The following is a 14,378-nucleotide window of genomic DNA, read 5'->3' as shown; positions in this document are numbered from 1 at the left end:
TAAGTGGCTAGAATAGGCAAGGAAATAAGATGTAAATAATGACAACATTGCCAAGTGTGATGCGTTTGGCATCTCCAGAATATTAACCTAAAAACATTTCCTCTCAACTCTTCAATATTGAGGGGTATGAATGCTTAGCAACATTATAGAATGTATCTTTGGATTCTTTAAAAAAAGCTAATAAACATCATCAAGCAGTGTGCTAAGTGTTTTAAATGGTTTATTTTATTTATTCCTCACAACAATTCCATCAGTTAGGAATTAAATCCATGTTATACGTCAAGAAAGCAAGGCTCAGAGAAGTTATATAACAGGCCCAAAGTTATAAAGCCAGGATTCCATCCCAGATTTGCCTCCAAAGCCTGTTTTTCTTCACAGGCTAGTGCTAACTTATCTTTAAATGCTTGGTTGCTTATGTAAAAAACTCTGTTTCAAAATTTATTTATTTATAAATTTCATTTGAAAATTATTTCAAAAGAGTTAGTCTGACATTTGTTTTAGTGACTACGACTCAGTAAATCAAGACTATTGATGAAAAAGATAAGGAAATGGGAATTCTTTTAGTTTTATAGCTTATGATAATGTTTCCTTTAATAACTTTTTGTTAGAAAATCCCAAATAGTTACGTTGCGGCTTCTAACTAGTCTCAGGACAATGTTTAAGAGAACATAAAAAGAATTGTTTTGTTTCTATCATAATAGGTTCATATTATGTAAGAGACTACTTACTTATCAAACACCTTGGATATAATAATTATACTATAAATATGAAGTGACTTTCCTTGAGTAAGAGTCTCACTTATTAGTATATTTTCACATATTATTCTCCAGGGGTTCTTGAAAGCTGTGGCTCCTCAGAGCCACCTCCTAAAGGTTATGGAGTCTGGCCCAGCAATCTCTGGCTACTTAGTAAAATCTTCCTCAGTAGAACTAGAGTTTATATTTACCAGTACCAAAATCTTTACCTCAAATTCCTGGGAAAGCCTCTCCCTGACCTACTTAGAAGATAATCCTTTGCATGCTTTCTTTTCTCTGAACAGTGAATTGTGTGATCTATGTGATTGATCTTCCATAAACCAGTTCCCAGAATAACCTCCAACTAAAGCTAAAGGGCATATTCTTAAACCTTTGAAAACATTTTAAACCATGTTAATAATAATAGACCCTATGTAAGACTAGTAATATTGTAGCTTTAACTTATAATGAAATCTAATTATCGTATGATTATGGATCTTTTTCATTCAGATGTGACAGTGGTGTATCAAAATGGGTTACCTGTGATATCTGTGAGGCTACCATCCCGGCGTGAACGTTGCCAGTTCACACTCAAACCTATTTCAGACTCAGTCGGTGTGTTTTTACGACAACTTCAAGAAGAGGATCGGGGAATTGACAGAGTTGCAATCTACTCACCAGGTATAGTCACATTCATTATTAATTCTCACCCACCTGTCATTTCACCCCAGAACGCTTCTATACTCTACACACACACACACACACACACACACACGTGTGTATGCACACACATACGCACACACATATACCACTGCAAAAGAATCCCATACTCTTAACTTTAGGACACATTTTTTTGCTTAGCAAATGTCAGGAGAGACTGTGATTTCTGTCTCAGTTCTCAGAATATAATTGTTCAGTTTTAGGAACTGAATATACACAAAAAGTCTCATTCAGAAGCACCTCACATACAATGCCATGGGCAAAGAGGAGCAGTCAGTCACATTCTATGTTATTGAAACCTTTTATCATTACCTTAGGCATAAAATAAATTTTTCTAGTGGTTGAGCCCTCATCTCTGGAGATATGAAATAATAGGACTTCTTTTTAGATCTTGTTCCGTACTTCACATAGTTTGTAAAATAAAGACATATGTGATTGGAAAAGAATGTAAAATAAGGCACTAAAAAATTCCCATTTGACATGCATCTGTCCTATTTATTTAAGTGCCTTACATTTTTTCCCATTCTTTGAAAAATTTTAAACCTACAGAAAGCTTAAAAGACTATATTGGAAGTACCCATTTACCCTTAGATTTACCAGTTGTCAACAACTTGCCACATTTCTATGCTGTAAGTAGTTTAAATATACTTAATTTTCATCTTATCTAGTAATATAACTAGTAGACCAGTATGGTGTACTTTGCTAACATCTGTCCCTACCAAATTATTGGTGACGAATCAGTAATTATACTGAGAAGTACCATACATTAGAAAGCATTGTTTTTGTTTTTTTTTTTTACTCCACCAACTTCCATCATGGATAGATATATGACATCCATGCTGCTCTCCCATGACCCGAGATTTCCAACTGACACCGATAGATCTATGTAATTATTTTACTTGTTGATAAAGTTTTGGCAGAAAAGTGTATTATTAAATCTTCATAGACTTGAGATCATGAAAGCAAAAAGCCTCAGATAATATAAGCTTTGTTTAGCATAGAATTTGGGGATGAGGCAAAAATGAACTAGAATTTAAAAGAGAAGATATAATTTTTAAAATTGATTTTGAGGATTGCTTTTTTCTGATCATTCTCAAACAATTAGGGATATACGACGAGTTTAAATTTTCACATTTAAATTTTTTTTACAGATGGCGTTCGAGTTGCTGCCTCAACAGGAATAGACCTCCTACTCCTTGATGACTTTAAGCTGGTCATTAATGACTTAACATATCATGTACGACCGCCAAAGAGAGGTAAAAAGTAACCTTGATAAGATCAGAGAAATGTGGGAGGGCTTTTGGAAAGAACTTTATTCTTCCCTGGATGACCTTGAGAAGCAGACAATATTCAAAGAACACTGAAAAGTCTTACATCCAGGTAGACTCTGTTTCAGTTGAAGAGCTCATTGAGTGTCTCATGCTTGAATACCTGGCTAGTACAATGATGAAAACTTAGATTCTACCTAGACACCAGAATGCTTTATTATTGGATATAAATGCTTCACATAAATGAATGTTCCACATAAATGAATGTTCTGTGTAACTTAAGCTCCTTCCCTCCAAACAGGCTAAAAATCACATTATCTTAATAACATCACAGGGAAATCTTTTTAAAAATAAATTATGGACTTCCCTGTCCTCTTAACATTTATAACAGGAATGAATTAATCTTTTCTTTTTGGCTCAAGGTAAGCAGTGCGAAAGTCAATTATATTGTATCATAATAGTCCTTAGGAACTTCTGACACGTATATGCTTTCATATAAAAAGTGTGATATACAGGGATGCCTGGGTGGCTTAGTCAGTTAAGCGTCTGACTTCAGCTCAGGTCATGATCTCACGGTTGGTGGGTTTGAGCCCCACGTTGGGCTGTTTTGACAGCTCAGAGTCTGGAGCCTGGAGCCTGCTTCGGATTCTGTATCTCCCTCTCTCTCTGTTCCTACCCGCCTCATGCTCTGCCTCTCTCTGTTTCTCAAAAATGAATAAACGTTAAAAAAAAATTTAAATAAATAATCAAAAGTATGATACTTGCCTCAGGTGCAGATTTTAAGAGGGTGCCCCCGAAAAAAACCCTCAGTAATCAAGATAAATAATACTTTAATGAACTATTTTAAAAAACCAAAGTTAATGCCAAAATCCCATGATGAACAAAATATCAAAAATTTAAATAAAGCAGTCAGTATTACTGATTTTTCTTTTTATCCCAGGCTCCCAATATGGCTTCTGCACAGTACTGATGCTAAATAGGCCTCTAAAATAGCATTTGATATGTGTCTTTTTCTGTCACTTTTCTGTCTCTGCCCTTGATCTCTATTATCACTTACTGATGTTGTTAATGCCCCTTCCATTACCGCCACCCTCTCCACCAGCCTTCTAGGGCATCCCTTCTTTGTAATTCTGCTTTTGAGAATTGTGTCTAATGTAGAAAATATTCTCAGTGAAAGCCTAAACATTGAATGCCTCCAAAATCTGGTCCACATCTACTTTAAAAGTTTTCCTCTAGGGGCGCCTGGGTGGCTCAGTTGGTTAAGCGTCTGACTTCGGCTTAGGTTATGATCTCACGGCTTGTGACTTTGAGCCCCGCATCGGGCTCTGTGCTGACAACTCAGAGCCTGGAGCCTCTTCAGATTCTGTGTCTTTCTCTCTCTTTCTCTCTCTTTCTCTCTCTTTCTCTCTCTTTCTCTCTCTCTCTCTCTCTCTCTCTCTGCCTCTCTGCCCCTGCCCCGCTCACACTCTGTCTCTCTCTCTCTCAAAAATAAACATTAAAAAAATTTTTTTTAAGTTTTCCTCTATCTCTCTTAACATGTTACCTACTTTTCCTCCACCCTCTAATCCTTTGGTGTTTCCTGAACTGTGCCTTGTTTTTCGCCATCTCAGTGTTTACTTTCTCTACGGTGCCTTTTTTCTTTCTTCCTAACCTCCTATTTCCCCATGTCAAAATCATCAAGGTCAGCTCTTCCATGAAGGCTTTAATAATCCTATTCTTACTGTTCTTTATTTCTCTAAATCCCAGCCAACCAGAAGTGACTAATCTGTTGTCTGAACTCTTCTTTATTAATGCTCAGACAAAAGGACTGTGATTTTGTATCCTCCATTGACTCAGATAGTCATACTATGTTGAGTGAAATAAGTGAATCAAGTTGGTAGCATTTTGTTTGTTCAGAAGCCAGATTATTTTCTGTGTGCAAGCTAGTTGAAATGGAACTAGTTTAGAAAAAGTACAGTAAATACAGCAAGAGTGGGAACAGTTTCCTTTAAATAGTAAGACATTACTAAGCCAGTTATTACATTGGAATAATTGAACACATAGACTAGGGATTGTTAGCTATATACTAGCCAAGCTAATATGTTTTTCTTCTTTATTCCTTGATTTTTGGACTAGAAGTTCCCCTTAAGATAACAGAGGTACAGGCTTATTTTACTCAGTTTTTGTTGTTCTTTAAATTTGCTCTTTCTTTTCCAGCCTTATTAGCATAAAATTGACATACAGCATTGTAAGTTTAAGGAGTACAGTGTAATGAACTGATACACTTTAATGTTACAAAATGATTACCACAATAGGATTAGTTAACACCTCCATCACCTCACATAATTACGTGTGTGTGTGTGTGTGTGTGTGTGTGTGTGCGCGCGCACGTGTGGTAATAACACTTAAGGTCTGCTTTCTCAGCAAATTTCAAGTATACAATATAATATTGTTAACTATAGTCACCATGCTATACAACAGATCCCCAAAATTTACTCATCTTACAATTGGAATTTTGGTACCCTTTGACTGATGTAGAATACTGTATGATCCAGCAATCCCACTTTTGGGTATATAACCAAAGGAAATGAAATCAGGATCTTAAAGAGGTATCTGCACTCCCATGTTCACTGCAGCGTTATTCACGTTAGTGAAGATGTAGAAACAACCTGATTGTCCACAGATGAATGATTAAAAAGATGTGGTTTATACATATAATGGAATATTATTTAGCTCTGAAAAAGAAGGAAACAACTTGGATAGGTCTTGAGAGCATTATACTGAGGAGAATTTGGTGTATGTGAGAGCTCATTCTATTTAGATTTTCTATTTTGTATTAGTAAAAATTTTAAAGTTGACTAATGTATCCTTATGTAAATTATAATAAGCAGGAAAATAAGCTTCCATATATTATGTTGTCAAAAACTAGAGACTTTTAATCAATGACTAATTGTAACCATCTTGTCTAATGCTGTTTTTAAAGCAGAAATGAGGGGAGCCTGAGTGGCTTAGTTGGTTAAGCATCTGACTCTTGATCCCAGCTCAGGTCATGATCTCACATTCATGAGATCAAGCCCCATGTCAGGCGCTGCACTGGCAGCACAGAGCCTCCTTGGGATTCTCTCTCTTCCCTTCTCTCTATGTCCCTCCCCTGCTCACATTCATTCTCTCTCTCGCTCTCTCTCTTTCTCAAAATAAATAAACTTAAAAAAAATAAAGCGGAAATGAATGTTTACAGTGTTTTAGATCAGGCTATTCCCAAGTTGAATAAGGGAAAGTAAAGGTAGAAACTGAAAGGGGAAGAAATTATAGTTGATTCTCTGGGAATCAATTCAGCAGTCTGCCCAGCTTCCTTAGATGTCAGTTAGAAAATGAAGTTTGCAAGGGTCAAAAGTCTATGATTCATGGAATAATTGTAAATTGAAGTGAAATTCCGTAAGCTCAATAGCGGCACTGGTGTAGAATTTTAAAAGATCTTTTCAACATTTAAAATATTTTCATACATCAAAGCTCTCTCACCACTGTTCTTAGCCAATGAGAGATTTTGCCATTAGATACCATTTCACACAGAAGCTTGAATAATACTGTTTTAAGTCCATAAACTCTTTCCTCAAACTTTTGAAACATAGTAAAAATCAAAAACACAATAAGCAAGTGTTGGCAGGTTGTAGAGAAAAAGGAGCCCTCTTGCACTGTTGGTGGAAATGCAAACTGGAGCAGCCACTATGGAAAACAGTATAGAAGTTCCTCAGAATGTTTAAAATAGAAGTACTCTATGATCCAGTAATTGAGCTACTGGGTGTTTACGCAAAAAATACAAAAGCACTAATTCAAAGGGATATATGCACCCATATGTTTATAGCAGCATTTTATACAATGGCCAAACTATGGAAGCAGCCCAAGTGTCCATCGATAGATGAATGGATAAAAAAGATGTATATATGTGTGTGTATATATATACATGCACACATGCACTAGAATATTATTCAGCCATAAAAAAAGAATGAAATCTTGCCGTTTGCAATGACGCAGATGGAGCTAGAGAGTATTGCTAAGTGAAATAAGTCAGAGAAAGACACATACCATATGATATCACTTGTATGTGGAATTTAAGACATAAGACAAAAGAGAGAGACAAACCAGGAAAAAGACTCTTAACTATGGAGAACAAATTGATGGTTACCAGAGGGAGAGGTAGAGGGAAGGGTTAAATAGATGTTGGAGATTAAGGAGGACACTTGTGATGAGGACCGAGTGATATATGGAATTGTCGAATCACTATATTGTACACCTGAAACAAATATAATACTATATGTTAACTATATTAGAGTTAAAATTTGTAAAAAGATCTTAAGAAAACATCGTAAAGAAAGTCATTTGTTTCTTTTGATCATATATAAAATAGGTTTTAATTTTGTTTCTGCCGTATAATCTTCTCTCCCTGTCTGAAGAAGATATTGCTGGCATCTAAGTCACCACTAGTTTTCAGCTACATCAAGTAGGAGCGCAGTTTGAATTTCTGTATTGGAGAAGGTTGGCAGTCATCCCCATGAGACAATCCTCTTCCCCATGTTGGAACCCTTTTTATTAAAAAGGCTAAACAGAAAAGAAATTGCAAGTACTAGGGCTTAGGTGTCAGACGATGAGGAGCACTAGGATTTTATAAACACAGGGAGCAGATGGAACAGATCTAATAACAGTTGAAAGAAGGAATGAAGGAAAACTTTTCCAGGACAGCTTTTTAAGTGTTAAAACAATTTTTTCTACTCACCCCTCACCCCTGTAACTTTCACATTCCTCTCCTATTTTTCTTTTCCCTGTTGACGGATAGCACTTTAGAACTAAAAATGCTGTATGAATGCTGTGTATCAGTAAACCTGAACTTCACACACTTCCATCAGGCAGTGAGGATAGGGGGCTTATTGATAGAGGATCTAATAAAGGCCCACTTAATGTGTATGTGGGGTCGACAGTCTGTAAGTATTACGGATACTTAAGGGTTGAACCTAACCCCAAATGAGAAAGGGAAGAGGCAGAAAAAAGCTGAGACGGAACCAAGGGGGCAGGTCATGGCAGTAAGGCTCACTGCAGGCTCCATTGCATTCTCTTGGTTAGCATAGCTGTGTATGGCTGGATCGCCCTCTGTCCGCTGCAGGATGAGAAAAGGAACTGTTTTAGCAATTAAATGATTTTAAAACCTAATCTAAATCTGGAATGGAGGGAGGAATATGGAAAGGGAGCACAAAAGGCCTTTTATCTCAGTCCATGTTGAAGTAGTAATTAACCACCTTCCACTTAATACTGGGAAGGAAGAGAATATAATCTAAATCACTGGTTGTTGAACGTTGTGCTAAGGAGAATCATTTTGATCGGCACCACTAAGCCCTTTTCCCCATTTATCCTTCCAAAGGATATTGGAAACCTTGCTTCTCTCTTAATGATGTAAATAATTTGAGGGAAATGGTTGAGCAGGCAAACCAAATACAAACAACAACAAATACCTGACCAGAGACTAAAATAGCCAAAGTCCTTCTTAAACCATTCTAGTAGCTAAAAAGACTTTTAATCCTCAGTAATTTGCACATCTCCTTGCCTTTCTGTACCTTAATTTCCTGGCACTGATGACATGTGCAGAAACATTAATAAACACCTCATTGCATTTTTAGTGAAGGATACACACATCATCCAAAAGTGGTATTGTTTAGCCATTAGCAGATTTATCTGCTCTCTTCTTATAATTTCATCTCCAAATATGTGGGCAAAGTTTTCAGGGTCAAAGGTTTGGGATTGATGTTTTCCTCCACCATGATAATACCTTGGAACCATATTCTTCCCGACAAGAAAATCTAACAAAGCCAAATCTCTTGAGTTTATTGGGGCTTTAGTGATGCCTGATCTGAGTTGGTACACACACACACACACACACACACACACACACACAGGAATATTAGCCATAAAAAATGAAATCTTGCCATTTTTAACCACATGTATGGAGCTAGAGAATATTATGTTAAGTGAAATAAGTCAGAGAAAGACAAATACTATATGATATCACTCGTATATGGAATTTAAGAAACAAAACAAATGAGCAAAGGAGGAAAAAAAGTGAGAAAAGAGAGGGAGGCAAACCATGAAACAGACTGACGGTTAGAAAACAAACTGATGGTTACCAGAAGGGAGGGGGTGTGGGGGGATGGGTTAAACAGGTGATGGAGATTAAGGAGTGCACTTGTTGTGATGAGCAGGGAGTAATGTATGGAATTGTTGAATCACTATATTGTACTCTTGAAACTAATACTGTATGTTAAGTAACTGGAATTTAAATAAAAACTTCAATGGAAAAAAAGCAAGAGTGAAAATGGGAGCTTGGAAGATCAGAGAAAAGTCACTAATTTTAAAGTGATGGCACAGGGAGATTAATCAAAGCTTGCCAAGGAACCTGAAAATTCAAATGCGTCTAACTATTAGGATCGGCTGCAAAGGAGGACCGATAGAGAAATCATAAGACAGTGCTGGCAGATACATACATTATCTGTGATAATGTAAATGTTCCATTTCTGCACTGTCCAGTATGGTAGCCATTAGTCACAGGTGGTTATTGAACCCTTGAAATGTGGCTAGTGTGACTGAAGAACTGAATTTTAAATTTTATTTTATTTTAATTAAATTTAAATAGCTATATGTGACTCATGGTTACTCTTTTGGACAGCAGAGCTCTAGAAGGCTGCATCTGGTTGTGGGCCTGGATGTGCCATTCATCAACAGAGGTGGCAGTTGAGAAAAAAGAGCTAGATGCAGAGAATGGGAAAACAAGCACAAGCTAGCATCTCTAGGCACCTGGATCTGTCTCTCACTACTACCCACTACAGCCTTCAGAGCATAATGGCTTCTGCCTCACTTCCGCCTTCCAAAATCTTACTTGAATTTCTCATTTGGTTAATGCTAACTCTGAACCCTACATACAGGGATGGGTATTTTCGAAAACATAATTCCAGTTTAGCTAGATTGGCAAGGTATAAAACCACCAAACTGCTTTTCTCATCTAATGGTGTTTTCTGAAAATCTTACTATACCAGTACATAAAAAATTCCTCATTCTTTTTCACATTGTATTGCACTTGTATTGCATTGTATGAATGTATATCATCATTTACTTAACTGCTTATTTTATAACTTATTGATGGACTTTTATGTAGTTTTCATCTTTTGCTGTAGTATATATTATGGCATCAAATAATCCTGAATGTGTCACTTAGGAAGTCTCTGAGTGTACATATAAGAAAAATACTTGGAAGTGGAAGACTATGTCAAAGAATATGTGGATCAAAAAGTTAGATTTTGAAGAAGAAAAAGAAATATTTAAAGTAATGAAAGACAATCAAAAGAGAAATATTTTTATAACCTTGAAATGAGAAAAAGCTTTCTAACTATAACATAAAACCCAGAAGCCATAAAAGAAAAGACTGATACAAAAAATAAATTTTCTACACAGCAGAGGCCATAATAGAAATATTAATTTTTAAATTAACAGGTTTTCAATGAATGATATTCTAATAGAGACTTGCTTTTTTGTAAAACAATTTCCAAGCCTGATTTCCAATTTTATGGATTTTTCAGGTTATGATTGTCTCTATATGTTTGATCGTTAACATGTCCATGCTCCATTAGGAAAAGGAAGAGAAGAGATTCTGTTTAGTTTTGCTTACTTGCTTCCTCTCCTTTTTTCTTCCTCCCCTCCCTTTTTCCCTTCCTCCCTCCCTCCCTTCCTTCCTTGGACTTCTAAGCAAATACATTACTGTTGTAGATTCAGGGTCTGGAGTTCTCTCTTGTCCAGGAAGAGAGCAGACGCAGAATTAAAATGTGAAAGAGGCTAATGTCCAGGAAGAGACAAGAGCCCCGAATAAAGGTCCTTGCTCCATTTTTATTGGGATCAGAAAGCTTACAAGCATGATGGATATTCACAAAGAGACAATGAAACTGTGAACATTAACTCCTGTGTGTGAGAGAAAGAGGGTTTTGAAGATATGCAGTGTTAGGGGTTTGGGTCAATACAAAACAAAATCCCAGCACCAGGCAGATGGTTGTTTAGGCAGGCATAAGGTGCAGCCTGTCTATTTTAGCTTGCCTAGAGGATAAGACAGGTAGAGCTTACTACCTCGGGGTCAACAAGGCACCTTTCTTTTGTTAATTAGCTCCATTATCTCTGCTCTGGGCAAAAACTTCACCCTGCTGCTGTCTGTAGCCTATTTACCTCTTTACCCATTCTGGTCCTTCCCTCCTGTGAAAGCAGCTTTCTGCTATCCTACTTAGTTGCCGGAGGGGGGTGGGGGAGGGGGGTGGGGGAGGGGGGGCTTCCACCCTGATTACCTAGCTTTGATTACCTGATTACCTGATTTTGGATGCTTTCATCCTAAGCCTTGTTAACCCATCATTGCAAGCTCAGGGAATTCCTAAACTTATTCCCCACATAATACTTAAAGTATTGAAAGTTAAAATGGGAAAAGAAAGAGCGTCAAATAGGAAAGCCAATGGACTACCCTTCAGATCTTTGTCCACTCCCTACTAGTTCTGTAATTTCATATATATTATTATTAGACCTCATTAAGGAGAACAGCCACCTCACATTTTATTTTTTTTCCCTCTGTAGTGACTAGATCAGTAACTTACACAAAAACATTTGTTAATCTTATCTTTGGGGTTCAGTTTCCTCATTTATAAATTTTGGGCACCAAGTTTACTCCTGTTATTGTGAGAATAATATGAGATATATGTGAAAAGATTTCAACAACCATAGATAATTGACCACTACTTAAGGAATTGTCTTTTGAAAGGGGACCACATTTTCAGGAGAAATATTATTATATGGTGGAATCATTATAACTCAGTTCCAGTTATGGAGTCAGGAGACATCCTACCACTTCACTGATATTCCAAACAAGTTACTGCCTTCTAGAGTACAGCTTCCTCTTCTGGTAACTTTGGAAAGTATAAAGCCACATGCAAACATGAGCTACAACTTCAATGCAAAGAAAACCTTGTTGACATAGATGACTTCTAGAACTCAAAGTGCTCTTGCTTTTGTCTGTTCCCATTAATTCAGCACGCATTTACCAAAGTTGCGAGAAACTGTGCTAGGTACTATATCCCATTTTACTGTATCAGCTCTTCTGTAATCCAACTTGCTGTCCTTATTTGAATTTTTCATTGATTGAATTTTTTGATAACTGTACTCATGGACATCCTTGAAAAAAGTTTAAATACACAGCTAATTTTGACTGTGGTTTATTTTGAATTAGAAGAGGGCTGACCGGGGCGCCTGGGTGGCTCAGTCAGTTGAGCGTCCGACTTCGGCTCAGGTCACGATCTCACGGTCCGTGAGTTCGAGCCCCGCGTCGGGCTCTGGGCTGACAGCTCAGACCCTGGAGCCTCGGATTCTGTGTCTCCCTCTCTCTCTGCCCCTCCCCCATTCATGCTCTGTCTCTCTCTGTCTCAAAAATAAATAAACGTTAAAAAAAAAAAAAAAAAAAAAAAGAGGGCTGACCTTATGGCTATACCTAACAAAATGTCACATTTGAGGCTAAGATTTATTTAACATTTTAACTTTTGTTTTAAGTTTATTTATTTATTTTGAGAGAGAGTGCATGGACAAGCAGGGGAGAGACAGAGAGAGAGGGAGAGAGAGAATCCCAAGCAGGCTCTGCACTGTCAGCACGGAGCCCAACATGGGGCTCGATCTCACGAACCAGGAGATCATGACCTGAGCTGGGTACTTAACTGACTGAGCCACCCAGGCTCCCCAAGGCTAATAAGATTTTAAAACAAAAGTTTTATTCCTTGTGTCTTTTTTTTTTTATTCTTTGACAGCTGAGATAGCTTATTTTTTATTATATTCTCAAAACATAATTTTTAGATTTCTGGAAACACATGCTATTCATAGAAGAGGATATTGAATCAAAGAATTCAATCTTTTACACTTTCAATCATTCTCTTAACCTTCATGCCCTCTAAAACATGATATTGAAGTCCAAACTGCTATTCTGTGTCTTTTCCTAACAGGAATAAATAAAAGTTGGTATGCGGGGAAGGTGTATGGAGGCTAATCTTTTTAGGATAATTGTATTTTTATTTATACATTTGTATTTGCAAATTTGAAATACTGTGTATTTTTTCCTCAGGTGTTAAACAGGAAGAAAATCACCAATTGAAATGGCAAGACCACAGATAAATTCTAGATAAGCATTTTAATGAGCATAATAGTGAGATTGATTCTGAACCTCTCTACTAGTTTTTAATATACTGCCTTAAATTTTTTATGTAATGAAGATTATGATTATTTATAGCCTTATTTGTAGCATTTTGACTTCCAAGAATATAATGGTAGATGTTGGCTTCAAAATTTTCAAGTTGCCCAAATATGAACTTACTTTCTAGGATTGGTAGTTACCTCTGTTTTAAAAAGGGGGCTCCGTTGGACGTCCGACTTCAGTTCAGGTCATGACCTCTCAGTACGTGGGCTCAAGCCCTGCATCGGGCTCTCTGCTGACAACTTGGGGCCTGGAGCCTGGTCTGGATTCTGTGTCTCCCTCTCCGTCTGTTCCTCCCCTGCTCACACTCTGTTTCTCTCAAAAATAAACATTGAAAAAAAAAATTTTTTTTAAGGAACTATCACTTCCCTTCAGTTGAACACTGAAAGAAACCGATGGTGGGATCCCTGTGGTGGATGACTCTGTCTTGTTCTTATCATTGTCTGATAGCCCTAGGAATAGCAACTCTCCAGCTAAGGCATACGTTTAAAACAATGTAACCCCTCTTTTTCAGACCTCTTAAGCCACGAAAATGCAGCAACACTGAACGATGTAAAGACACTCGTCCAGCAGCTATACACCACACTGTGCATCGAGCAGCACCAGTTAAACAAGGAAAGGGAGCTTATTGAAAGATTAGAGGATCTCAAACAGCAACTGGCTCCCCTGGAAAAGGTGCCAATTCAAATCTCAGACCCTCCTCTTCACCACTAATTTTTCAAGAGTATATATGTCTGCTTTTTTTCCATCTGTCTCTTTTGGTAATTGAGCTATGTCATTCAAACTAGTCCTTTAGTTTTGGGGACTGAACCATAAAAAAATTCCAGTCAAGCTAAGAAAAGACTTAACAAGGAATTAGAGGACTTAGAACTTTGAAGTCTAAATTTCTGCCCTTAACCAGATTTACCGCCTTTGCAACAAAAGATGAAATAATTGCTGATTGGAAAAAGTCCCGAGTGTAATGGATAATGGTTTTAGCCAAGTTAAGAATTAATATTATGTGGATTATTATGCAGCTGTTAAAAATGATTATATAGATCTAATATGCAATAGAAGAATATTCATAATTTTATGAAAAGTATATTATAAAATACTGTGCATATTAGTACATACTGTGATCAATTTTTAAATGTGTCGTGCATATAGCTGTGCACATTTATGTGTATGTATAAGTATACACACAGAAAAAAGTCAGAAGGAACATAATCCAAAATGCTAATGGAATAGTAGGATTATGATTGATTTACTTCTTTACATTTTTCCAGATGTTTATAGTAAACATATGTCGTTCTTATTTTTAATGATGATGCAAATACTTTGAGATTAAGAAAGGGAACAAAATACTCAATATTGTGCATTTTCTGATTTCTTTAA

General features: G+C 36.8%; 1 protein-coding gene across 9 annotated transcripts in view; it reads left to right on the top strand.

Annotated features, from left to right (window-relative positions):
* MCU (mitochondrial calcium uniporter) overlaps positions 1-14,378 on the top strand; it is a 205,022-nt gene that overhangs the window by 180,087 nt on the left and 10,557 nt on the right. For all 9 annotated transcript variants that reach the window (XM_060642459.3, XM_060642456.3, XM_060642464.3 and 6 more), the window contains 3 exons: positions 1,245-1,415; positions 2,606-2,710; positions 13,519-13,679. In XM_060642459.3, the coding sequence (XP_060498442.1) occupies positions 1,245-1,415; positions 2,606-2,710; positions 13,519-13,679 (437 nt within the window). The remainder of the gene's footprint in view (positions 1-1,244; positions 1,416-2,605; positions 2,711-13,518; positions 13,680-14,378) is intronic.

This window comes from Panthera onca, chromosome D2 (assembly GCF_046562875.1).
Source record: "Panthera onca isolate mPanOnc1 chromosome D2, mPanOnc1 haplotype 2, whole genome shotgun sequence".
Lineage (NCBI taxonomy): Eukaryota > Metazoa > Chordata > Mammalia > Carnivora > Felidae > Panthera > Panthera onca.
This window is presented reverse-complemented; position numbering and strand designations above follow the sequence as displayed.